Source organism: Podarcis filfolensis, assembly GCF_964270895.1.
Source record: "Podarcis filfolensis genome assembly, chromosome: 12".
In the NCBI taxonomy this organism is placed as follows: domain Eukaryota; kingdom Metazoa; phylum Chordata; class Lepidosauria; order Squamata; family Lacertidae; genus Podarcis; species Podarcis filfolensis.
The window spans coordinates 21,215,900-21,243,085 of record NC_139614.1 but is presented as its reverse complement, the minus strand read 5'-3'; the positions used below and the strand labels follow the sequence as shown (position 1 = coordinate 21,243,085).

The 27,186-nt window shown below is 38.3% G+C and overlaps 1 protein-coding gene across 2 annotated transcripts in view; it reads right to left on the bottom strand.

Moving 5' to 3' along the window:
* ANKRD28 (ankyrin repeat domain 28) overlaps positions 1-27,186 on the bottom strand; it is an 84,137-nt gene that overhangs the window by 19,388 nt on the left and 37,563 nt on the right. For both annotated transcript variants that reach the window (XM_083577682.1, XM_083577681.1), the window contains exons 3-11: positions 16,640-16,718; positions 14,209-14,279; positions 11,459-11,659; positions 10,598-10,685; positions 7,224-7,366; positions 6,012-6,224; positions 4,419-4,497; positions 2,775-2,889; positions 2,032-2,114 (exon numbers count right to left, since the gene is read on the bottom strand). In XM_083577682.1, the coding sequence (XP_083433808.1) occupies positions 2,032-2,114; positions 2,775-2,889; positions 4,419-4,497; positions 6,012-6,224; positions 7,224-7,366; positions 10,598-10,685; positions 11,459-11,659; positions 14,209-14,279; positions 16,640-16,718 (1,072 nt within the window). The remainder of the gene's footprint in view (positions 1-2,031; positions 2,115-2,774; positions 2,890-4,418; positions 4,498-6,011; positions 6,225-7,223; positions 7,367-10,597; positions 10,686-11,458; positions 11,660-14,208; positions 14,280-16,639; positions 16,719-27,186) is intronic.

Below are 27,186 nucleotides of genomic sequence, written 5' to 3'. Positions count from 1 at the left end.
GTAGAGGAACTGCATGAGGACAGAGCTTGCTCACAATCCTCCAAACCATGGTTTGGAAAATCATCTAACTATAGGCACAGTCTATTTTAAATCACTTTTCACTACAGTGTGTGTTATCAAGATATGGAATAGCCACTATTCCTTAGTTTTATCTTCTTTAGTTAGTTAGGAGTTTATATCCCACCCTTCAGAGTTTATACGCATAGTGGTTCAAAGGAGTATTAAAACAGAAAAAAACACTGACGATGGGTTTTCCTCTTAGTGATTAACTGTTGCTTTTGTTTGTTAAAATAGAAGCATCCATTTTATCAGCAAATATATATCTTTACTGAACTTTTATTACATGTGTACCCCTCAGAAAGTTAATTTTAAAAACACCATTACCAAGAATAGTCCTTGATCTGCTGACAGCTCTAGTTATATAATAAAAATTGTAGCTTCCAACTCCAAAACAATAACTCTGTTATGCCTATCTGGGAGTGCGAAGAGACTTGGAAGCGTAATACTGTACACTCTACCAACAGTTATAATTTTCTACTAAAAACAGAGGCTGCACCTATATCAATGACCAAAAATATCTAACAGGCTCTGTCTAACCAGTAAAAATATGTATCTGACTGAAAGCTTTAGAACGATGGAGTACATTACCTCACAATAAAACTACTCAGTATGTATTCACAGGACTACACAGCATTTGCTCTGTTTTCTTTTTATGAAGACCTACCATATTTCCCCAAGATATTGGATTTCAAAATGAGTGATATGGACAACTGTATAGAACTGCAACTGTTTCATAGCTATAGCAGACTCAAAACTAACAACATACATATAATGTAGGCATTTCAGGGTCAGGGGAACATGCAACTATTCTAACATACAAATATAAACAACATATAGCTATTTATCATTGAAAATTAAAGTTCCTAAATTCAAACTAGTTTCACCCCAAAGGAAACATTTCTCTGTGTCATTGAATTCATCCCACCACAAGAAAATATGAGATACACTATCTAATGTATCAATTAATGAAACTAATCAATCACAGATAATATAAGGGACGTAAATTTTTCAGAGGTTTAATACATAAATTATCATCGGTGCTTTTTTTTCTAAACCAAAGGGTGCTGGAAGGCACCTCAATCAGAAGACACACTCCTGAGCCCAAAGAGGGTATCTATGGGCTTGGAGGGGGGTGGGGTTCTCCTCATGAGCCAGAGGATGCCTTGGTCAGGCTCCATTCATGAGGCTACCTCAACTGCCTTTGCCCAGGCGTGGGATGGGAGGAAGAGGTGGTTCACCCACCTACCCATGCGAAGGCAGCTGACGCACAGGCAGGTAACTTCTTTAAACTGCTCCGCTGAGCGGCGTGTGACTGCTGGTGCCGTAGCTGAGCAGCTTGTGTGAGCCAGAGTAGCATGAAGCTTGCTCAGCCGAGGAGAGGTTTAACTGACTAATACAGAGCACAGAGATCACTTGGGCAATCATTCAAAAAATAAAAGGTAAGGTAAGGGATGGTTAAGTCCAGTCAAAAGAGCTTACCCCGTCACATGGATTCAAACTGTCGACCTACCGATCGGCAAGCCCAAGAGGCTCAGTGGTTTAGACCACAGTGCCCCCCCAATGCAAGCCCCCATATATCTGGGTGCAGGACAAGACTGAAAAAGATTGCATACTGCATTCTGTCTTGTAACTAAAACAAAGCTGATTTCCACCACTGGACATTTTATGTGTAAACTGTGAGTGTTCACACCTTTTCATTTAAACTCATCTATGAAGCTTCTTAAAAATTCAAGAGCTGGAATTTGTTATAGCCTGAAAAGTATTAATGAGATTCTCTACAATTAATTGCAGATGTAGTACAGTACTTTTTGGTGCATCAGCATACAAAAATGAACTTCATGGCTGAGTGAGAACTTGAACCAAAAGCTTGCTACTATGAATCCTCCCCTTGAACCATTATATTGTCAATTAAAATGTCAAACAACCAAAGGTTAACAGGAAAAGGGTTTAAAATTATTTTGAAGAGCCTACCTGAAGACAGCAGCTTTCTGCAACAGTCTGAGAATCCACTTAATGCTGCCAAATGGAGAGGAAACATTCCATGTATACCCCGCCTAAGATACACCATAATCAGACATCACAGTCTCATTACAATAGAAGTAACCCAAGATGTCATGCCAAACTCCTTGTATATAAGATAGCATTTAACTGCCATTGTTAAAATAATTAAAGAAAGTAACTAATACATTTAAATGAAACGGTTCAGTCTAAATGCAGAGCATTCATTCAGAATGAGAGCCAAATAAAAAATTGAGCCTTATCCATTTTTACATTAGAAATACAGAGGCTGTCTTATTTTAAGCAGCATACACAAAGCAACATGCAGCATTTTTAAAAGTTGGAATAAATTACAGAAATTTTATTAAGACCTTTATGCAAACTCTTCTCCACAGATGTTTACTGTTCTGTAAACAGTGTAATATTGCTCAAATTCTGTATTATTTATTTGTATAATATTGAGTGAGGTTTTACAGAGGCAATTTGACCGGTTTTCGACTATATACATTATATGGGATAAAGTTGTATCTCTTGCTCATGTTCTAAAAAGGGACAATAGTACTACACTAAGAATTATTATCATCATCAGAATTAACTTCTTTCTCTCTCTCTCTCTCTCTCTCTCTCTCTCTCACACACACACACACCACCCCACATCAATATGACCTTTTTAATTGATATATATTTCATTTTGATGTATTATAAGTGTTTCTTACTTTGCAGTGTCAGCACCACTTGTAATTAATGTGTTGATGAGCAGTTCATGGCCATATCTGGCTGCTATGTGCAAAGGTGTATTTCCATTCTTATCTTCACAATCTATTTCAGCTCCTAGAAAGTAAATGTAATATAAAGTGTAACCATATATGCATGTGTGCTCAGCAGCATACAGGTTGTTAAACAAATAAATTCACATTTTAGATTATCAGAAAACTCAGAAATTTTCAAAATGTCAAATTGAGTCCAAGGTGTCTGAAGATCCTGAAATGTAACTAAAGGCCACTTGCCATGTTAAGAACAGGCAGAAAGTGGAAGCACAAGAAGTATGTGTTGCTGTTAAATTTGTATACTGCACTATAATGGTAAAGGACCCCTGGACGGTTAAGTCCAGTCAAAGGCGACTATGGGGTATGGTGCTCATCTTGTTTTTCAGGCTGAGGGAGCTGGCGTTTGTCCACAGACAGCTTTCCAGCTCATGTGTCCAGGATGACTGAGCTGCTACTGGTGCACGGAGGACCGTGACAAGCGCCAGAGCGCATGGAAATGCTGTTTACCTTCTACAGCAATGGTACCTATTTACCTACTCACACTGGTATGCTTTTGAACTGCTAGGTTGGCAGAAGCTGGGACAGTTCACCCCGTTGTGTGGATTTGAACCGCCGACCTTCCGATTGGCAAGCCCAAGAGGCTCAGTGGTTTAGACCACAGTGCCACCCGCAGGTCTCAGGGCAGTTCACAGGATAAAATCACAACATAAAAACATGAAATACACAATCAAAATAAAAACAATACCCCTTCAATAACCGAATAACTCCCCTTTTCTTCCTGCTAATGCTGATAATGAGACTCCATGATATCCTTCAAAGCAAGTATCAGAAGACTTCTGTAGGTCACAGATCTTACAATAGGAGAAATCTGAATCATAGACTTGCGGAATGGGAAGAGACCCCAAGGGTCATCTATATAGTTGCCATGAGAAAAGCAGCACTATGTTTTTTTTGTGGTTTTTTTTTAAAGGAAAATGGACTTTTAAAGGAAAATGGAAAGCGGTACTTTCTTTGATCCCAGGCTGTGTGGGCTAATTTCAGAGTTCCAGAGAAATTTACTCTGAAAGCAAAGCTGTCAGTGTAAAATGTAAAACACAGGTTAACAGCATGAATAAAGGCAACTAAAAGATGAGTGAGGGCAGGGTCCTCGGAGCAGACTTATTTGCTTGACCCAGGCACTGGCAAACCTGTGAAAAATAAGTGGTTGCCTCCCCAGAGAGAATTCTCCCCCATCAATTTTTAAGTGCTGTAGCATTAAATTAATGACTTTATATACCCGACTTTAACATTAGTGTTTTAAAATGCAGGATTAGTGTTATAAGCCTGTAACAGAATCTAGACTTATAAAGGTGATGGAGCATACTGGAATTACAGGTTTTTAAATAAAGGAAAGAGTTTGCTATTGATTTAGTAACCTGAAGATTCCCGAAACAGAAACTTCAAATTTCTGAGATTCATATTTCAGCACACAAGGCAGACAGATGAAAAGGTTAAAACTAGTAAATTAACTGATTTATTTAAAATGTCAAACCATATGCATCGCATGACAGTGACAGAAACATTAATATTTTAATATGTTTTCTTTTCTTTTACCATTCTGGATGATTGTTTGTGATCTTGAAAATCTTCCATGGATTGCTGTCATATGCAATGGTGTTTTTCCATCTTTACTCTGGGGAAAAAGAAGTCAACCCATGGCTACCAAGTCAACTGACAACATTAGATAGACAACTTCAGTGTTTTATTTTTGGTTCATTTATATTCCTTTCCTACACTATTGTAACGTTGTGCTGGAGGCTTTTCAACATTATAGTTTTGTAAATATTTGCATTATAACTGCACACAACAACACAGTGAGGCCCACTCCGAACTATATGTTCAGGGCACTTGCTGTTTATACAACAATGACAGCAGACAATCTTTATCACCTAGCAAGGATGCCAGAATAGTTAAAGCAAGCTTTTCATGTACACCTAAGACACCCAAATCTGTTACACACAAATATTTCACCTGTGTCACCTGACACTTTGGTGTTGACCAGAAACCCACCAGCAATTCACTGCAAATCAGAAGCAATGCTCAACGGAACTATTCCGGAGGATACTGTATATTTTATATGCAACCATTCCCCTACAATCACATCTTAGAAGTAGGTCAACCTTAATGCATGAGGTAATTCTGATTTTTTGCTGAACTGCGACAAAGCATTTATAATCTGCAGCCATGATTAGCTATGCAAACATGAACAGAACGGTCAGAAAAAGAAACGTTTTCATACATTTAATATAGACAATGTGATAATAAAATACAAAGATAAAAATTCTGATTATTTAAAATACTGCATATATTAGCATTTCAAATGGTAAACTGCTTTGAGAGAATTGGCAGAAAGACAGCACATAAACAAAGTTAAACACGTAAGTAAATAAGCAAGCAAACAAACTGGCATTCATCCCATTTCAATATTCAGAGAGTAATGTATATTTCTCTTCCCCATCTCAAGAGAATGGGGATTGGGGGACAATTGTGGAACAAAGAATGGTAAAATATATTGCCAGCACTCTTTAGTTTTGGCTTACATTTCTATGTATCTATTGATCATCATTACAAAGTAAAACACAGGCCACTTCTTATTTCCACAGAAAAAAGCAATTTAATTTCAAAGAATTATTTTGCGTTATATGTGTGGGGTTTTTTTCTTTATCTGAGCAATATGCTCAGATGCACATTTTAAAAAATGTTCAGCTTTGTCTAACGTTACTTTTCATAACTTTCCAATAGTCAGTTGGAAGCTCTCTGAATTATTAAACTTTCTTCTTAGTCCCTTTTGTGTGACCTGTATGAGTGGTTCTCAAACATTTTGGATCAAGTACAAACCATATCTACTTTGTTTTCATTGTGTGAACCATAATTACATGGGTAATTCTGTGGACACCTTGATCAAGTGATTCCTCAGAGCCCCTTGCGCAAAAAGTAGGCTTTAGAAAGTATCCTGGAAACCAATGAACCATAATCCTACAAGCTTATTCACACAGTAAAATGCATTGAGCCATGCGTTTGTTGAATATTAACAGTGTGCATATTATTTTATATTGCGTTTTAGGACGACGTGCATATTGATAATGCCAAGAAAATGTTCATAAATATTGTTACAGCATTTAAAATTCACCTTTCAGATCATTTTACCTTCATATTCACATCTGCGCCATTACAAACCAGAAGTTCTAAACACAAGGCTCCATGGGTCGATGCAGCAGCGAAGTGTAAAGGTGTAAATCCCTTCTCATTCATTTGATTTACATTAGCACCAGAGTCTATCAGTTCATTTACTACAACGTCTTGTCCATTGAAGCAAGCGACATGAAGAGGTGTATTTCCATATGCATTTGGTTCGTTCATCTGTAGGGGAAAATATTACGGGGGAGTCTTTCAAATGTTAAGTCCTTAGGCTACTTTTAGTCCATCACAATAATAATTTATATTCAGCAAATGTTACGAACAATATACTTTTTCAATAAAAATGGCAATTATTCATTGAATCTGAATCAAGGTGGACCACAGTCCAGTACCAGAAAATGCACTTTACATACAAATAGTCACAAGTTTAATTCCAGTTAAAAGGACCTCAGATTTGCAGGACAGAGCAAGGCTGCAGCTAAGTGAAGCAGACCACACTAGGCTACATGGAACAATGGTATATGACTCATTAGAAACCTTCAGATTTTCAATTATTAGTTACAAGAGTTTAGCTCTAATTGACACGTGATTACCCTTTCTTCCATCGTAAAAATATAATACAATCAGTAAATCTGTAAAGTACTCTTCCAGAGTTCTGATCATCCTAGGCAAGTTGTAAAACTATAAATATATGGATGCATACAAGGCTGCAACAATGCAGAAATTAAGATTATTTTGTCACCTTCCTAATCCCTTCCCTGCTGTGTTATTGCTCTTTCATAGGCTGCCTGTTTTATACTAAGATGGTCTACAAGAAGGCAAGGCCTGTAATTAAAAAAGAATAATTGTCTTATTATTCAGTGGTACCTCGAGTTAAGTACTTAATTCGTTCCGGAGGTCCGTTCTTAACTTGAAACTGTTCTTAACTTGAAGCACCACTTTAGCTAATGGGGCCTCCCACTGCCGCCCAATTTCTGTTCTCATCCTGAAGCAAAGTTCTTAACCCAAGGTACTATTTCTGGGTTAGCGGAGTCTGTAGCCTGAAGCGTCTGTAACCCGAGGTACCACAGTATAAAGAACACTAGCTATTCCAGAAACATCCTTTTAGAACAGACTAGATATTATGCCAGTACATACTACACACAATTCCTCAAAAACTGTATTCATGTCTTAACAATGTACAAAATAATGAGAAACAATTTAGAGTCATCTCTTACTCACATCAACTCCAAGATCCAGAAGATACTTGACTACACTAATCATTCCACTGGAAGCTGCAGCATGTAGTGGTGTGTATGATTTTTTATCTTTACATGTAACTTCAGCACCATTGGCTACTAGCAGTTTTACTACATCAATATGACCTGAAAAAAAATGAATAATTGTATCATTTATTATACTGCAAGCTTTTAACTGGGGCAGAGTTAAGGTCACATGTTTGAGATTATTGTGGTGTTATGATGACTGATAATAGATGAACACATTCAAGATTGCCCTTCTTTTTAACAGTGAGTTGCGGGTCTTATTCATTAAATTTTAAAAGTGAAATCCAGTCCTTTTGATCTACCAGACCCATCAGCTAATGTATGTGAAGGGGGGCAGCAGCATTTTTTTTCTTATTCTCCTTTTTGCAGCTCCCTTGCTCCCAAGTAGCTTAGTTCAACAGGAAGAGTGTACAGGCCCTGAGACCGATGGTGCGGTTTGGATTTAATCGGAACAATAAGTGCTTCACTGTGGTAAACCAAAGGAAGGACCACTGGCACAATCCACACACAATGCACACACCAGCCACAATTAGAAGGTTGCAATTGCCACACTTAATGCAAGCAACACCTCTGATTTGATTGTTATGCATCCCTTGTGACTTGGATGTCATCCACTTAGTATACACTGCCTTGATTTGCTTTAACAAGACACCCTGTCTGCATTTTGTGAGAGATCCAAGTGTGGCTGCCTTCAGAAGGGGCTAGACCACGCCACTAAAAGCAACATATTAATGTTGCAGATACCTTTGCCATTTTAAGTCCTGTGGTGATCTAATACAACTCAGGCTACCCCAGGAAAACTTACCCGTGTCTTCTGTTATGGGCTCACTGTTCAGCCCAGGGTTTGTGAAAATTGATGTACACTGATAAATTATTCCTACAACTGGATCCACATTGCACCCAGAGATTTTTCAGCTTTTTCATATCTCCCTAGCAGTCTGCTCCATGCTGCTATTCTCCAGACATCATACTGCTGTGGTAAGTTCGCTTCTTTCTGATTTTTTGCTAGATCCCTTCCTTGCCCTTTTTCTCTCTCCTCCCACCACCCCATCTTGATTTCCTTCTCTGAAACACACTTGTCTATTTTCTTCTCAGAAATGGACTAGTCAAAACTCCTGTGCAGAGAGGCACTAGGCTAAGAGAGTTCAATGGAAGCCAAATAAAAATTTAAAGAGGAATAACTTAAGGAGGGGTTAAAGCAACTTAACTTTCATTATTATTATTATTATTATTATTATTATTATTATTATTAAATATACAATCTTTACAACAAAAGATTTCACATCCAAAATAAAATCATATATGGCAAAACCTTGAGTCTCAAGTTTTCATTTGTACTAATCTATTCTCATAATTCTTTACTTTAGTATTCCTTAATATTTGTCTCCTTATTTTAATTCCTTATTTTCTATCTCTTAAATCTAATCTATATCTTTAACATTTTTTCAGTTAATAACCTCATCTCCCCCCCTCCCCGAGACCCATTACTTCCCTCCACCCGTGTGCGATCTTTACATAATTTTTGTTTATTGTTGTGTTACTCGGTTTCTATTTATTGTTCCATCTTTATTATGATAGTATCATATCTCCTTGTGCCCTTTAAGCTATTGCATATTAATTTTTAGTCTCCAAAACCAACTCTTTTCATGTAAACCTTTATGCATTCCCACTCTTTATTAATTTTTTGATTAGGACAACCTCTAACTGATGCTGTTAACCTTGCCATTTCCGCAAATTCGTAAATTTTGGCTCTGCATTCTAGTAATTCTGGTATTTTGTCTGTTTTCCAATTTTTCGCCACTAGAATTCTGGTCGCAGCTGCTGCGTAAAGGAATACATTCCTTTTATCCTTTGGGATATCGCTCGTTACTAAGCTCAGCAGAAATGCCTCTGGCTTTTTAGAGAGTAAACTCCTGAGTATCTTTTTGAGCTCTTCATGTACCATAATCCAGAATTGTTTGACCACCTTACACTCCCACCACATATGATACATTGGAGATGTAAATCAGAGGTGGGGACAATGTAAGCAACTTAAATTTCTGAAGCACCCTAATTTTTCAAGGACTGTGGTGGGTAAGAAGGTCTCATGGTTTGGGACAGGGGCAGCCCAACTAATTTTACTGCCTGTGGTGAAGCAGCGTATGCTACCTGCCCCCATTAAGTCAAAGTGCATTGTACCCAAGGCCCATCAAGTTCTGTTGACACCTCTCTTTCGCCTTCTTCTTCCCTATCTCTACAACAGTAACCAAACATACAGTCCAGACAACACCCAAGTTGCCTGAGGCAACTGTGTTGTTCTGCCTAAAAGTAGTCAGCTGTACTAACATAGGGTGAGTGGTTATGTAGTATAATCCCTGTTTACTTTGCCTGTATGTTTCTATGAAGGCACTTCAAACCACAAAGCTATTCATTTACTTTTAAACCATTCTATTCTTACTGCTAGCTCCTCTGAAAGGACCGTAATTATAAATTCCCCGAAGTAAGCAAGGTATTTGTAGCAAATGCAATTTGATCTCTAGCATGAAACCATTTCTGGTAAAGATCTGTTCTGTGAACGTTCTGGGTTCATGTGCATGTATGTATGGTCATAAAGGCAGAACTTGTTGCACTCTACACCACCTTCTATGGTGTTCTGGAGGGTTGCCCAACTCTTTGGAACAGAGTGTGGGGTCACAGGGGGCTGGAGCAGAAAGTGGAGTCAGTGAAAATCACCACCCTTGTATTAGCATACACCTTGACTAGATCAAAAGCCATTCCACAGCTCTGATTTTCATTCTATACTTCATCTCATACTTTCTTCAATATCTCAGAAATGTCCCTATGCTATTTAGTAACATAGACATGTTTAATGAGTACTTTGATCAATCACAATTGATTAAAAAGAAGTTAGTTAATTAATTGTTCTTTAGTTGGTGGAGAGTCCCAACCAGTTCAATAATGCTTGTCTCTTTCAGAGAAAATAATTTCTTTTTAGTACCATTAGGTGATCTTTTACATGTGAAAGATCCACAATGAACATGCTAGATGTATTTCTAATATTAGATGGGATTCATCCAGGAGAAAAGACCACCTTAACCTTAAACCAGACATAGTGATGCAAAATTGAGACAAGGTTGGTGGAAAGATCAGTCTCTTATCCACACCAAACAAGGATTGCACTGGATGCTCTGTGTTCATATGTGCATTCAAACTGCCTATGAGATTCCTGATCCAGGAAGGAAACAGCATGCAGAAGCCTGTTTTAAGAACAAAACCCTGAAACAAAGAAATCAGCCATGAATAAATTCCTGCCGGAAGTCAAGTAAGGAAGAACAAAGTGTTTTTACATACCCATATAAGCTGCCCAGTGAATTGCTCGTCTGTCTTTCTTGTCAAAGGCATTGATATTGGCACCTCTAGACAATAGTAAACTGACCATCTAAAATGAAGATAAGTTATATTTCTTAATATACATAAATATTTATATTAATTTAAAGCATAATCAAAGTTGAATAAAGTTAATGCCTGCACAGCACTTAAAATTAAAATGCATCTACATTGAGGGAGAAAGTTACTGATAAGCTATGTGATCACTGCAGGATTAAAATAACCAAAATAAACAAACTTTCAATCAGTTTAGTTAGCTATTTGGATTTTCACTAGAACAACTTTTCAAAAACTGTATTAAAAGTCACTGTTGAAGTAGTTTTTGCAACCCTGAAAAAGCAGAAGAATTAGGTGTGTCATCAAAAACTTGATTCTGATGTATTACATTAATAACTGACTATTACCAATGAACATTTTGCTACAGTACATATGATGGAGACTAAAAGGCTTTAATTGGTTTGTAACTATAATGTATGTCTTCCCTTAATCAGCATTAAACAGTTTCAAGTAGAAAGAAAGTCATGAAGGCACATGACACAGGAACTTTGCTCTAGCTAAGTAGGTTTGGATTTTGACTGCCTGATAACCACGTTCACTACCCTGAATTCCACAGTGCAAGAAAGGCGGGATAAACATATCATTTTAAATTAAATAAGAAGGAAATATTTCTTCCCATACTATAAATAAAAAGAACAGTATTTCTGCAAGGCTAAAGTAAGCATGTTGCAGTTTTCTTTGCATGTAGCACTGGGATTAGGTAAACAGACCCCTGTTTGTGGAGGGACAGCTGGCTTGGGGGAGTCAAATATAAGAAGTCATCTGTACCTCAACATGTCCACTGAAGGCTGCATGATGTAATGCCGTTCTACCAGCACGGTCTGACACATTTACATTGCTGAGAAGTGGCACCAAGGCTTCTGCACACTTGACAGCTTTATTTGCAGCTGCTATGTGTAGGGGCGTTTGCCAATTTTTGTCACGGGCATTGACATCTGCTGAATGCTTCAACAACACCTGCACAGCATCCTATAAATAATAAAACACACACTTCCAATAAATAAAAAAAGATTAGCAAAGTAACCTCCCAATTTTGTTTCCTTTGCAGCTTATCTTAACTCCCCACCCCCGCCCCAATAACCTGCCTCCCACTTCAATTACCCAAGTATTCTTCCTATGGACAAAAATCAAAACTGGCATTTAAAATTCTTATATACTCTGCAACAAAGTGTCCAGAAGCATGTGATCAAATATCTATTCAAAGGCTTATAAAAGGTTTAATGAACGCCTTTCAGCAAGCAACAGGTGACTGGGTATGACAGCTTCCATACCAAGTTCCCCCTTTATTTGTCTCCACTTCCTTGCCAGCACCAGCAGGGAAGGAGAAGTTGTCCTTTTGGACAGGCAGGAAAATTCTTTCTAGTGTTCATAAAACTAGCATTGATAATTGGTCCCATTGATTGAGGGATTTAGAAGGTTGTGGGGTCCTGTGTTATTTAAGTTGCAAGGTTGTTTAATGAGAGTGGGCAATATAATAATATGTTTGGGTATGAAGTTAAGTGAAATTGAGTTCTCTCCTCATGCCCTCTTTTGTGTGTCTCCCCCCCCCCAAGTTTAACTTTTTTTGAGTCCCTTCTACAAACTAATGAGAAAGCAACGATTATTAATGTTTACAAATGTGTTTTATTTTCTGGCTATACTGACCTCTACTTTCTCCTTTTCTAAAATCTATATATGCTGTGCTTTTTCATTTATAAATTACAAAATATGTAGCCCAGCTTTCCACATAAATTTTTAAATGGTCAAGGCAGCTAAAACCATAAAACACAAAAATAATAGCCAGCTTGGAACCCCTGATAGTATGTGTTTATAATAAAAATAATAAAATATAAAATGAGCATCTGCAACCATGTACATTTCACTATGGGAACCGTGGCTGGTTCACTGGTCATCAAGGCAGTACCTGTGTGGGACTGAGGTTGGAATACTATATCTGCCCAACTGCAGGTAATTCAGTGGGATTTACTGAGTGGATATGTAAAGGATTGCACTGTGAATTTTGGTTACGCAGGGTGGAAGGAAGGGCTTGTTGTACCTAGACACACTCCTCTTATTATTTCATACAATGAAACCTGGGTCAGCAGTCCTAAGTGTCATCTGAAACCAACATAACACCAAGTAGAGCCTAAACTGATCAAACTTTATCTGATATTCAGAGGAAACACATCCAGTTCAGACCATGAGTTTCCCAGGAATGTTTTAGCTTCAGAACTTTTCCTCTTAGAAATAATGCATGCATAATAAAGAATATTTTTAAAAATCAAAACAGAAGGCATTATGTATGTATTTTGCATTCTGTCCTTTTGTGTGACCTTGGCAAAAGCAGTTTAGGAGGCATTTGACTGCAATCTCCCAGCACAAAGGTGCAGAGCAAAAACCTTTAGCGCAAAAATTGGCAGAGTATTATTTTATTAATTTATGAATCCCCAAGGCGATTTACAGTCATACAATAAAAACAATTCAAAAAACCAACTACATATGGGTTTAATAAAAATATATACAAACATCTAGGACAGAGGCCTTTTGAAAAGTTTTTTTCATCTAGCTGGAAAAGCTTGGCAAAAAAAAAAAAAAAAAAAAAACACTGAAAGTACCAACAGTGGATTCTTATGTCTGTAAGAATCATAGTCATTTTATGAATGTTTGTCACAGGTCCTCAGGGAGCCTTTGTAGGTTCCCTGCAACCTCTCTTTCCACCTTTAAGCAAGAAAAAAGCTCCGGAATAAAGACATGATGTGCATGTGGATTGTTCCCTCGGCCAAACTCTGAGAAGAATCCATGTTCCTGTTCCAGCAGATTTTGACTACAAGCAGCTTCTCTCCTGCCACCAACTATGCTATTAATCCTCTGGGAGGCTAGCTCTGAGCACCGATATGCTGCCTTCAGCTGGTGACATGGCAAGTAGGATGGGAGGGGAAACAAAGACAACAGCCAAATGTAAAGGTACATGTGCACTGATGGGCAGACAAGATGGCTTGAGGAGGGAACAAGGAGCTCATGGCAAGCACCAGAGTTAGAGGGAAAGCTGAGAAGCATCGGCAACACTGAAGAGCCTCAAGATTGATTCATTTCAGTTCTGAATTCTTCCCCATTTCAGAACAGAACAAACAGTTTTCAACTGAACTTGATCAAATAACGGCTTGCAAAAATTGTGTAAAAGTTTGGGTGGCAAAGAGCAACAGGAGCACCTGGGTATGTTGGGAAGCAAAGCACTACCTGGTTGCTACAACCACAGTAACCAGCTGAATTCCTGAATTCCTCCAGTCCTCACATGGGTCTGGGAAGCAATGAAAATGAAGACAACAGGCAACTAGAGCTGAATAGTGCTTTGCATTAAGCTGCCCTATAAAAGTGCTTTTTAAAACCTGCAGGAGAAAAAGAGAACAAAAAGTGGTGCTGGGGTGGCAGAGTTTATGGGTCCTTATATTTCTGCCTCAAAGTCTAGTACTGACAGTGTCACTGTCTGCAGGATTCTTTTGCAATAAAATGTACTGAAGAGTTTTAAAGCAAACCCATACCTCACTACATGATGCAACAGCTCTGTGTAAAGGAGTCAACCATTTGCTGTCTTTGGCATTAACTCTAGCTCCTGCAAATGGGGGGGGGGGGAGAATACAAAAAAGGAATATTATTTGAAAGAAATTCAAATATCTAAATGACCATTAAAGATTAAGAAACATAACATTAAAATATTCCTGCAGAGTAAATACAGACTGAGTGTAAATAAAATGTTTTTGTATATTGCAGTTTTTATGTTTCTCCCTGACAATGACCAGAATTTTAATTTGTCCTTCAGCCAGTTTCCTGAATTGTTCAGTACTGAAAGTAGTAACATAAAGCAGTAAATAAGCCAGTATGCTTGTTATCCCTACTTATTCAGTTTCCCTGACTAGATGGGAAAATTATTCCCTTTAATCCAGTTGTTTTTCTTTGATGATTGAGGATTAGCTCTATATTAAAACAACATACTGTATATACCCAGCTAATTGACAGTATTTCATGCCTGTTCATTAAATACTCAGGAATGCAGCACTTGTAGTCCCAAAGCAATACTATCAAACAAAAATCAAAGATTAAAGATGCAATTCTATGTATGTATATCTGGAAATAAGCCCCACCGAACACAATAGGACTTGCCTCTAAGTAAACATGCATAGCATTACACTGTAAGCAAACTAGACGACAGGAATTTTAGAGGAAGAATAGTAAGTTGTTTGGCTTCACCTTCTCCCACATTAACACATTCTATGCCTATGAAGGCGAGACTAGTAGCAGCATCAATGTCAATTCCCATCAAGTCTAATCTTTAACAGAAATATACACATACTAATTTCAGCATTTAAAACATTAAAATGAAAATAGTACTCAGTGTCCCAGAGTATAAATTACATTATCAGAAAAACCTCTGGGAACTAGTTAATGGACTGCCTGCATAACACTAGAACAGATGCATGCATTAATCTTACGCTAACATTTAGAGATGAAATGGCATGTCTGTTAAAGAAAATATACTAGAGGTGGCCTGAGAAGGAAAAAAGGAGCAAAACTGTTTCCTTGGGTATTTGTTCCAAGAAAGGCACCATCCTTTTTTTAAAAAAAATGATATTTTATTCAAATTTCAAAAAAGAGTTTACAAAAATAATAAGATGATAGAGAAAGAAAACAAACAATAAAAAATACAGAGTAGAAAAAAAGAAAATAGAAAAAACAGTAAAAAAATGAGTCCATCTTTCAATGTCTTATTTTTCATTCACTTGTTTCCCTGACCTCCTCACACCTCCCTTTTTTGTATTCCATTTCGAATGGTTAATTCAGCAAATCCTTTCCCTCTTTGTTTTTATCTTAGTTCTTTATCTTGACATATTATAACCTTATAATTTCATCTATTTAATAAATCATTTTTACATACTCCTTTTTAACCTTGTTACTAAAACCGCTTCATTTCATTCCAGCATCATTTTAACATTTATTAATTTTGCAGTGTTTCTGTAAATAGTCCTTAAATTTCTTCCAGTCTTCTTCCACCGACTCTTCTCCCTGGTCGAAAGGCACCACCCTTTTCCACATTATCATACTACTCAAACTTGAATATAATAATGATTTGCACCAGATGAAGTGGAACAGAAAAAAGGGGAAACACTTTTTAAAAAAGGAAAAGAGGAAGCTGCCATATCAGATTATTTGTCAATCTACCCCAGTACTTTCTATTCTGACTGGCAAGAACTCTTTCAGGTCTCAGATGGAGAGGTGTTGCCTAGCAGCTATCTGATTCCTTTAACTTAAAACTCAACCTGACATCTACATTCAACACATGTGCTCTACCACTAAGCTATAACCCCTCTCCTAAACAGCTTACTTATCAGTGAAACATCGAAGACAGGAGTAAACTTCCCCGGCACATATTGCTCAATTGTGCCAGCATTACCTCAGTTCCCTTCAACTGAACTGATGTTTAGCAAGCTTTCATTTATGCAATAATAGAAAATACTGAAAGTTGCCTCCATGACTGACGTTCATGTAATTTCAAATTTCAATTTCAACAAATGTTCACAAATAGGCATGGCCTAGCCTTCCTAAAAACATATTAGCAACAGAGAAACAATCTGTTTTCCATAATAGTATATCTTCTATTTAGTTCATATGTAAAATTAGCTACAAAAGGAATGATTTAAATAAAACAAAACTGGAAACTTTGTAGCTACACTATTTTTTTTAATATAGAAGCAGTATTTAAATAGTTGGCTAGCTATGCAATACTTTTAATAATTCTACTGTTATTCACAACAAAACAAAAATGGATGACCAAAACTTTAGCTTTGTGTGTACGTTAAACACCTGAAAGGTTAAATTCAATAAACGGATTGTTCATATCTCTTATCACATTTGCAGAACTTGTAAAATTATTGTTCCAGTCACACATCTTGTCCATAACCAAGAAAAGCACCATACCAGATAAAATAAGTAGCTCAATAATTTCTGCATCTCCCAGATAGGCAGCAGCATGTAAAGGGGTCCGCTTTTCATTATCCTGTTGTAAGAGGAGGAAAGATTTAATAAATAATAACAAGTGGTAGAAGCATTCCCTACAAATTAATTAAAAATAATGGTGTAAAGCAGCAGTCAGCAACCTGGGCTGGATCTATGCACATCAAAGAAGCGTTTCAGTTAAACACATTGCAAACTTTGTATGAAAAATTGGGTAAGCAAAAATAGAACTCCACAGCGTGGAGTGTTACAGTGTTAGAATGCATAAACAACACATATACTGTAAAGCGTTTTTTCTTTACCAATGTAGCCGAGTCCCTGGTGTCCACAAAGGCTTTAATTGGTGCCCATCGGCAGGTGTCCTAGATTCTGAGTTTTCATTTTAAAAAAGGATTTAGCCCTCCTAGAAATGTAGTTATGGGCCAAAATGTGCAGGTATCTTCTAATCAGTGTGTGTGTGTGTGTGTGTGTGTGTGTGTGGTGCAGCCAGCTTGTATATTTTCCCGATACTGAGGAATGTTCCCTGTTGTTATTAGATAGCAACTGCATCAAAGTGTGCATGTGAAACCATATTGTACAATGGTGTGATCTCCATGATCCTAAGCTGGAGGTCCTAGCTGACTTCCCATTGTAATCATAAAGTTGTTAGGAGTGGCTATCTAATCTTGTTATATGATACTCCCCATGGCAGCCGTTTTGTGTTATCCCACTCCTCATGGCAAGTATTTTGTGGGTAGCATCAGCAGCGCTCTCTCAAAATTCAAAATGTGCCCAGTGGTCCATAAAAGTTGGTAATCACTGGTGTGAAGCTCTTTTTCAAGCACTGTATTTTATATTTTTAAGAAACATAGTTAACACCATAGCACTGTTAAACACCTTAGTTGATGAGTACAAATGTCCATTCCATAATCAAGAACACTTAATGTAGATTAGCAGCCAAGCAAAATACTCCAATCTCCCTTTTATAATCCATCAGTATGGATTTCCAGTTAATGCTTACCAATAGAATTGGAAAACCCTTCATGAGAGGATGGAGCAAGGCTACCAGTTACAAGCAAATTAATTAAAGAGCAAAATAAATATTTGTTTGATTTTTTTTTAAAGTTTCACTTATAGTACAACCCTATATCTACTCAGAAGTAAACACCACTGAATTGAATGGAACTTTCTCCCACGTTAGGGTGTAGAACAGCAGCCTTAGTGCAATTCAAATGCTATATATTGAAACAAGCCTCAAAATTTATTTTTACTGGAATACTTGTAAATATATTAAGTCATGCCCATTCAATAGCATACCATTATTTAACTTTTAAGAAAAAAATGAAGAACTATTAATACTTCATTTTACTCATTTTAGCATGCTAGAAGAGCTGTGGGTGCATAAGTACTCCCTAAGGACTGTCACATCATTAAAAAATTGTGATTTAGTCTAGTTTTCACCAGTATTGTATGCATTCCGGTTGCTGAATTTGACTTGTATTTTGTCCATTCATTATGTCTATTCAAAGTAACTCTCACTGAGTTCAATTGCGCTTAATCTTAGGAAGGTGGATACAGGATTGCAGCCTAATAAATTTGATGAAAATACATTTCTAAAACTGGAAAATAGTCCATATAGGAATATAGTAATAAAAATGATACACCTCACTTCACTGCCTCAAACTGTAATGTGCTGTTACTTCCAAATATGCAAACTGCTCTTTGAATGTTCCTTCCCAATTACAGTAATATTGCTTAAACCACTTTGCTGTTTTGGATATTATAACAAACTGCGATGTGGGGAAATCAGGAAAAGTGAGAGAGAAGGAAGTGAAGCTTTCTCCTGATGTTCTAAACTGTAGTGTGGAGGACTGGGAAAAATGGTTTCAGTTTTCACAAACCAGAAAATGGAAGGCAGACACGAATGAAAAGAAGCTTCACAACAATTCCATGTGTTGTTTCCTGAATTCTGTATGCATGTATCTTCCAATATAAGTCAATTTACTTCACAAAGCGCAAATGAGAAACAAGAAAATCCAAGGCTACGTGCTAGAGGCCTTGACACTATATTGAATGATGCTTTGTAAATTCCTAGTTTCTTCCTAAGAATGTCATTGTTTACTAATCCAGACAAATGTTATTATTAGCATTAGTATTTTCAATGTGCTCTTCAGTGAAAATGCTCCAAGCCCAGTTTTAAAAAATCACTAATAAGAGTCCCTGCCCTCAGGCTTACACTCTTCAAAAGACATGAAATAAAAGAAATATGGAGGGGGGAGCAGAGGGCAAGCTGCACTCAGGCATTAGGTCTACACTACAAGTCTAGCAACCAGATGAAATGAAAAGTTAAAGGAGAAAGGACTTGCTAGTCTCTCAATAGAACAGATGGAGTCACCCTGTTTCCCCAAATCCCCTTCTGCAGCAGCCTGACAGAATGCAGTACTATCATCACTAACTTATCATGGATCTAGGAGTTTCACAGCAGAATAAATACCTTTTAACAATATTGTTTTAAAACACTACTTTAAAAGATATTTCACTTCATCACTCTTAAAATACTGGACACAAACACAGCAAGCCAGGCAAGTATTCTTATTCACATTCTGTTGTATGATCTTCCATTTATGTTTGTTTACTATCTATTTTTGTCATTCTTTCAACAGGGTTCTTACATATCATATCATCTTAGCCTCTGTCACCCAAAGGAGATAGGACACACACAAACATAGTTTTAATAAAGGGAAACCAATCAGGAAACCCGGGTTTGTACTGATGCAGCCAACACAGGTGTTCTGCATTGCGGACCTATTAACATGTGTAATAAATGGCCACCAACTAGCACAGAAAACATCTGCTTTCTTTTTTCCATTCAATACTACTACCTTGCAAGTTATTTTCTCCACAACTGCAGCAAAAACAAAAGAGAATTTTGTTGTACCTTTAATAATAATAAATATGCCACTCTTTAAGATGCAACGAGATTCGCTATTGTTGCATAAGGAAGATCCATTTTCCCACTGCTTCCCCTATACAAATACCCACATTTTTTTAATAAAGAAGCATCAACTCAACCTCCAAGGCACATGTTTGGGTGCAACTAGATATTTGCTATATTTTGAAAGCACCATTAGACTTGAATGATTACAACAATATTACTTTTATGCTGATTTTTTTTTTTTACACAAGTTAACCTATGTGGAAAGACACCTGCCAAAGTTCTAAGGGGATTACTGCAAACACTCATCAGCTGATCAGAGTGAACTCCCTTGAATGTGTACCCTTCAAAGGTGCTGCCTCCCTTTGACTGAATGGAGCAAGCTCCTTTGAAGGAGTGCTCTCAGTGCCAATCAATGAAACTTGCTTCTTAAATTGGAGCTTTCCCCTCTCTGCTTCAACATGAATCAAACAAGTCCCACTTGCCAAGCTCCATTGTGGACATGTCTGTACCTGCCCTACACCTGACATCACATTATAATGACAGGTAGGCATGACCTGTGGGGGAAAGCTTTATGGGCCAAATTAGGACCCAGACCAGGCATAATTAAGCCCATTTGTCATAGGTTCCCCTTCACTGTTGTAGACCTAAACTGTACAGGTCCAAGTAACTTTCACCTAAATACAGGAAGTTTTCAAAAATTGTTAATTTCTTTCGTTACAGTTTGAATTCAACATGCTTTAACAATATGCTAGAAGTGCTAGCTTCCACAAGTCTGAATCTTCTGGAACACACTGAGCTCAAAACTGAACATGTTATGCAACTAAGCAATAAAATAAAATAAACCAAAACAGGCCCCTGCACACAAAATTCAGAGAACAAGGGCTGTCTTTTCATGCATTACAAAAGAGGTGCCTAATTAAGACCTTAAATATTAGAATCACAGCAAACAGAAGGTGTGTGTGTTCTCTTGGCATCTCATTTGGCAAAGTGGTGCTGCACTTTTTTGTAGCTGGAAAAACAGTTGCATAGTCCCTTTATACTTTCAGTTCCAGTTCTTTCTACTTAGCACATTGAAACTCTGAGACAATAAAATATAAGTGTTATTCAAGCTGTACTGCTAATAAAGTGTTCACATTAAAATCAAGTAAAATCCTGATGGACCTAAAAATAGTTCTTGCCAAGGTTTGGGTAGATTACACACTTGATATTAGTGTCATCAACAAATCTCTTAGAAACATACAGAACCTGTTCTGTATCAGCACCTACAGTGTTCCAAGGTATTGGAAAAGGCACTCAGATGTCTCCTAGTGAGGGAGATTGAAGCTTTACGGACCACAGTGACCTACCAGCCTACCAGCCTTTTAATGTCTGATGTTTAATAATAATAATAATTTATTATTTATACCCCAACCATCTGGTTGGGTTTCCCCAGCCACTCAGGGCGGCTTCCAACAAAATATTAAAATACAATAGTCTATTAAACATTAAAAGCTTCCCTAAACAGGGCTGCCTTCAGATGTCTTCTAAAAGTCTGGTAGTTGTTTTTCTCTTTGACATCTGGTGGGACGGCTGTGTTCTGCTATATTCTGTTTTGCTGTGTTCTGCTATATTCTGTTGAAAGCTGCCCAGAGTGACTAGGGTAAATTACCGTATTTTTCCATGTATAACACGCCTCCATGTATAAGACAACCCCTATTTTTTGGGACTGCAACAAAAAACTTGGGGGGGGGGAATTGCCCAGAGTTATTGAGCTTTTTTGGGGGGGGGTCAACGCTGCCAATCACTCTATAGCCTGCCTGCCACTGCAAATTGCACATAACACCGTGGCCACCAATCGTCTGCACGCTTGCCGACAAAAGCCCACCTGCCCACTTGCCACACGCACGCCTTGCCGCTGCTGTAAATCAACATCCACAGCCAATCATCAGCAGGCCTTGCCGCAGCAACCAATCACATGCCCAATCACCGCTGCCAATCTCCTGCTGGCTGCTGCCACCAATCACCCATCCCCCCTCTGTTATCCATATATAAGACAACCCACAATTCTTGCCTATTATTTCTAAGGAAAAAATATTGTCTTATACACGAAAAAAATACGGTAGTCAGATGGGCAGGTAAAAGTAATAAATTATTGGTGGTGGTGCTACATTGGTTATTTATATAGAAAAATGTATAAACTACTTGATTAAAAAGTGTTGTGCATAGTAAAACTGTAGATTAAAAACCCAGCTAAAATCTACAAAACTGCTTTAAACAACTATATGCAAACCAATTATATTTAAAACAAATAAAATCAGTAACACATTTTAAACTAATACAGGTAACTAAATACTATGTCTTGTTGATGATTAAAACATTGTAGCAAAGGCTGCTGCCTAATGTTAACAAGCAGGGACCTCCAAAAGCCCTGGTGCTGCCACACTAAAAGACTTCTCACAAATGTGCAATGAACATCAAGTGGCACTTGTAAAAGTACAAGTTCTGAAGATCAGAGTGGTCAGATAGACACATATGAGGCAAGGTGACTGTGGTACCTGCTGTCTTGAAAGATGTGATGGCGTGGCCACGCCTAAAGAAACCAGCCATTTACCCTTTGGACTGAAATAACTATCAACTGCTCGCAAATACTCCTTCTTGGGGAAAGTAGTGGAGAGAATCGTGGTAGGGCAGTCGCAAGCATTCTTGGAAGCCACATATTATTTAACCCTGTTCCAAACTATGTTTAGGCCTGGCCATGGGACTGACCTGGCCTTAGTCACCCTGGTGGATGACCATTACAGAGAATGGGTCCCAGGGAGTGTGACATTGCTCCTGCTTTTCAGTCCCTCCCCAGCTTTCAATGCTATTGGCCATGGTATCCTCTTACACTGGCTCTGTGAGAATGAGAATGGAGGGCATTGTGTCACAATGATTCCCATTCTACCTACAGGACAAAGTCCAGAGGACAGCACTAGGAGAGTGCTTTCCAGACCGCTGGTGATTATAATATGAGATGCTGCAGTGCACTATTCTACCCCCAATGCTATTTAATATCTTCATGAAGCCACTGGGAGCAATCATTAGGAGTTTGGGGGCACATTAACATCACTGCTGACATTCCACATAACATCTGAGTCAGGAGAGGTCATGAGGTCCCTGGACCAGTGCCTGCATGCAGTGGTGGAATGGATGAGGGAAAATAAGCTGAGCTGGAGTCCTGGCAAAACAAAGGTACAGTGAGCGACTGGCTCCTGTGTCTGAGAAATTGATCAACTGTCTGCTATGGAGAGCATTTGTGCTTCCTCCAGGTAAGCAGTCTGGGAGTTTTTCCGGATGTAGCCTCAGTAGCTAGAAGTAACTTTTATCAGCAGCTATGGCTGATCTTGGGCCAGGAAAACTTGACACAGCACTTCAGACACTGGTGACCTCACGACTGAATTACTTCAGTGCACTCTATGCAGGGCTTCCCTTGCACTTGATTGGGAAGCTGCAGTCATTGCAGAATGCTGTAGCACAGTTGCTGACAGGAGTGAGAAGCTGCCTGCATGAAACACCTCTGCTCAGAGATATGCATTGGTTGTCTATTCGCTACTGGGCCAGGTTCAAGGTGATACTATAAATATATTAAACCCTTAACTGCTTGGGATCAGTTTACCTGTCTAATCCCATAATCTGTTACAGATGCCACACAATACTCATTCCAAACTTATAAGAAATCAATCTTTTCGTCTGGCAGCATATACTCTGGAATTCATTGCCCACTGACATCAGGCTGGCACCTTCACAAGCCTGCTTATAACATTTTGGCTTAGGCAAGCCTATCTAGACATGTAGAAGTTGCATGTATTTTTCTGTTTTAGCTCATGTTGATTTTAGTCATCTTTTGAATGTTTTATAACTCCTTTTTAATCAATAATTTTAATGTTTTACTTTCTATTTTTTTGTGAACCACTTAGAGGTTCTCTATATTACAAGCAAGCAGTATATAATTTTTGGTAAATAAATAAAATTAGGCAAAGCTTCAAGTAAACTGACCCCAAGCTGTTGCCTAGATGGGCACAGCTGGGTCAGATCTACTCTACCCAGCTCCTCCACCTAATTCTTGGTAATGCACATTTAGTGATAGAATAACCAGGGAGCTAAGGTAAGGGCTAAAGGAAAACCGAAAAGGGGAGTCCTGCCAGAAGCTATTCCCTTCACCACACACCATAACTTCCATTGCTCATGATCACTCTTACCCCAGGACCACTCATTTCTCCCAGCTCTGAAATCATGACTACTTGGGCATATGGATACCCCACCAATATACTCCCCACTTTAGCAGCAATAAAAGATCTAATTACAAGCAGTAGTCAGCAGCAGCAGCAGCATGGCATTAACTAAGAAAACACTGCAATAAGAACTAGGTAAAAAAGATGATTAAAGTACCTGTGCTTACAGCAGTCAAAAATATTCAATAAATGAAGTTCCTGGGAAATTACCCTTCCGGTCAAACCATCTCCTGATCTTTAATGCTGTAACCAACAAGCTCTCACCTGGTCAATTCCAGACATTATCCATCTCTCACCTAAGAGAAATCACAGCAATATCCTCCACCTCCACTCAGTCTCCTACTCTGAGTAGTATCACAGATACTCCCTGGACCCTGCCTCCTACCCAGGTCCACAAGCTAGCAATCCACATTTCCAACAGCTGACAAGGGGTGATGCTGCCCACAAGTGACTCTCCAAAGGGATGTTCTGTTACTTGCAATCAGCTTGGCTTTCATGAGTCCTACCCAGAAAATTTGGTTTCAAGCCTCTTTGCAATGGAAGCTGATCACCCCAGGCTAAGGCTTCAAGCCAATACAGCTGCTTTGCAGAACTTGTCTTGCTGCTGCCACTGACACAACTTGACAGTGTTGCATGTCCAAGCTGGGGCAAGCAGCTATAGAAGGAGCAGGGGGCAGTTTTTATCACCGAATTTTTACAGGCATATAGCTTCCCTTTGTACTTCCAGCAACACAGCAAACATCATGCACCCTGGCTAAGAGACATGTTCTGTATAACTTAAAAATGTATACAGTATACCACATTCAAACATGGCTGCTTCTAGTGAAACTGATGTTTCACAAACTCTGCAAGACACACAGAAGCAATGTTGCCAGAAGCAGCACCTTGTGATCAGTGAAAACTGACATCTGTGAAAGCTACTAATTGAAATATTATCTTAGAAGAGAATACAATTTAACAAGGCATTTTTCTTTTTTATGACATCTCTGCTTGTGTGTGGTTCCAGTTGCAAAAGAAAATTATCCACTAATCTTTTAAATAATTAATGCCTCAAAAAACAGAGAGACCAAAGCAGTATCTACTTTTGAAGTTAATTAATTTCTGCTTGGTGTTTTGCTAGATTTCCTTATTTAATTCATTTCTATTTGGTTGCATACAAGCTGATGCATGCCAACTAAAAAAAAAACCCTAAAACCCCCGAAACAACTCATGTACACTACAGAAGCACACCAGGGGAAAGCTATAATTGGCTCTCTGGCATATATTTCTGTGCTTTTCTTAAAAGTAAAAAAAGAAAGAAAGAAAAGTATGTACTGTCAAAGGCTATAGCTTTCACAAGTACAAGAGTGGCAACATCTATACTTTTACAGAGATATGACATGCACAGAGGTCTTCATTATCTCCTCCTTAAAGTACTTTCATATTTCAAATCATGTCTTCTACCTAAAAACAACTGGATTCTTCTTGGAAAACTCCCTTTTACCATGGATGCAAGGTCATAGACCAGGAGTTAAAGAGCATGAAACTAAAAAACATAGGGATCAGCTGTTCAAACCCCCATCACATAGCCTAAAGTTCTTGAATCCTGGCTCTAGTTTTCAGCTTCTTTATTACTTAAAAGGTAAAGGGACCCCTGACTGTTAAGTCCAGTTGCAGACGGCTCTGGCGTTGCGGTGCTCATCTCGCTTTACAGGCTGAGGGGGCCAACATTTGTCCGCAGACAGTTTTTCCAGGTCATGTGGCCAGCATGTCTAAGCCGCTGCTGGCAAAACTAGAGCAGCGCACAGAAACGCTGTTTACCTTCCCGCCAGAGCGGTACCTATTTAGCTATTTGCACTTGACGTGCTTTCGAACTGCTATGTTGGCAGGAGCAGGGACCAAGCAACGGGATCTCACCCAGTCACGGGGATTCGAACCACCGACCTTCTAATTGGCAGGCCCTAGGCTTTGTGGTTTAGACAACAACGCCAGCCGCATCCCTCTCTATATTACTTAGTTGGTCATTTAAAAAACGATTATATCTGTAAGGTGAAAGTAGTTCCAAGTACAAATATAGCGGGATCAGATTTTATTGTGATATATTTGTCATTTTAAAAACTACTGTAGCTGAGGTTGCAGAAATATATCAAGGATAAGACCAACAAATTTTTACTATTTTTTTATTTTTTAAAAAATTTCTATACCGCTTTATATTTTTAAGAAAAATCTCAAAGCGGTTTACAGCATATTAAATCAATAAAACATAAATAAAACAATCTGAAGAAAGTCAAATATAGAGCATACTGTCAAAGCAACATAACAGTAAACAAAAATATTATCATAAAGATTTCAAAATAAAATATTACAAAGGAGGTCAACTACAGAATACATATTTAACAAAGTAGGGCTGGGTGAATCTGGGTCCCACCACCTAGGCCAGGTGAAAAGGGCCTTGCAGGGAGCGGGCCTTCATGCCTCACAGCCGGACGATCAGAAGAAATGAATGTGTGTCTAACAATGGAACTGAGGGATTTTAATATATGCTTTATTTGTTTCTGTAGCACAAAAGTAGGTAAGCATGTTCATTTCCATTCCAAAACAATTTCCAGCAAAACTACAATATCTGCACTCTCTGCAAGGTTGGGAGATCAGATGAAAATTACACATGTTTCAGATCAGTACTATTCCACAATCTAGCTTACCATTAATTTAGACGTGCCCAAGTAATACTGCAATGATAGTTACAGTGGTACCTCTGGTTACGAAGTTAATTCGTTCCGGAGGTCCATTCTGAAGCTGAAACCGTTCTTACCCTGAGGCGCGCTTTTGCTAATGGGGCCTCCTGCTGCGCATACGCCTCCGGCACGTGATTTCCATTCACATCCTGGGGCAAAGTTTGCAACCAGAAGCAGCTACTTCCGGGTTAGCGGAGCTTGTAACCTGAAGTGTTCATAACCAGGAGTGTTCGTAACCAGAGGTACCACTGTAATTCAAAATATTGTAAGTGCTGCACTTTCATGAATGTGAAGATTCATCTTATTGCAAGGATCCTGGGTCTTCTCAGTGATGGCTCCCTGCTTGTGGAATGGCCTTCCTGGTAAGGTGCACCTATATCCCTCACTGACTTTCAGGGCACATGTTAAAACATTTATATTTACCCAGGTATTTGATGAGTGACAGATATTAGCCATGGTAAATGTGAAATTAATAACTTTGAGGGTATATGGTTGTTGTTTTAGATATTATAAATGTTTTAAATGGCTTTACAATGTTTTAAAATATGTCAAAAAATTATTTTATTTTAACTGTACTGTATAGCATTTGATGTTTGTTACCCCAGGATTGGGGTGAGATACAAATGTAAA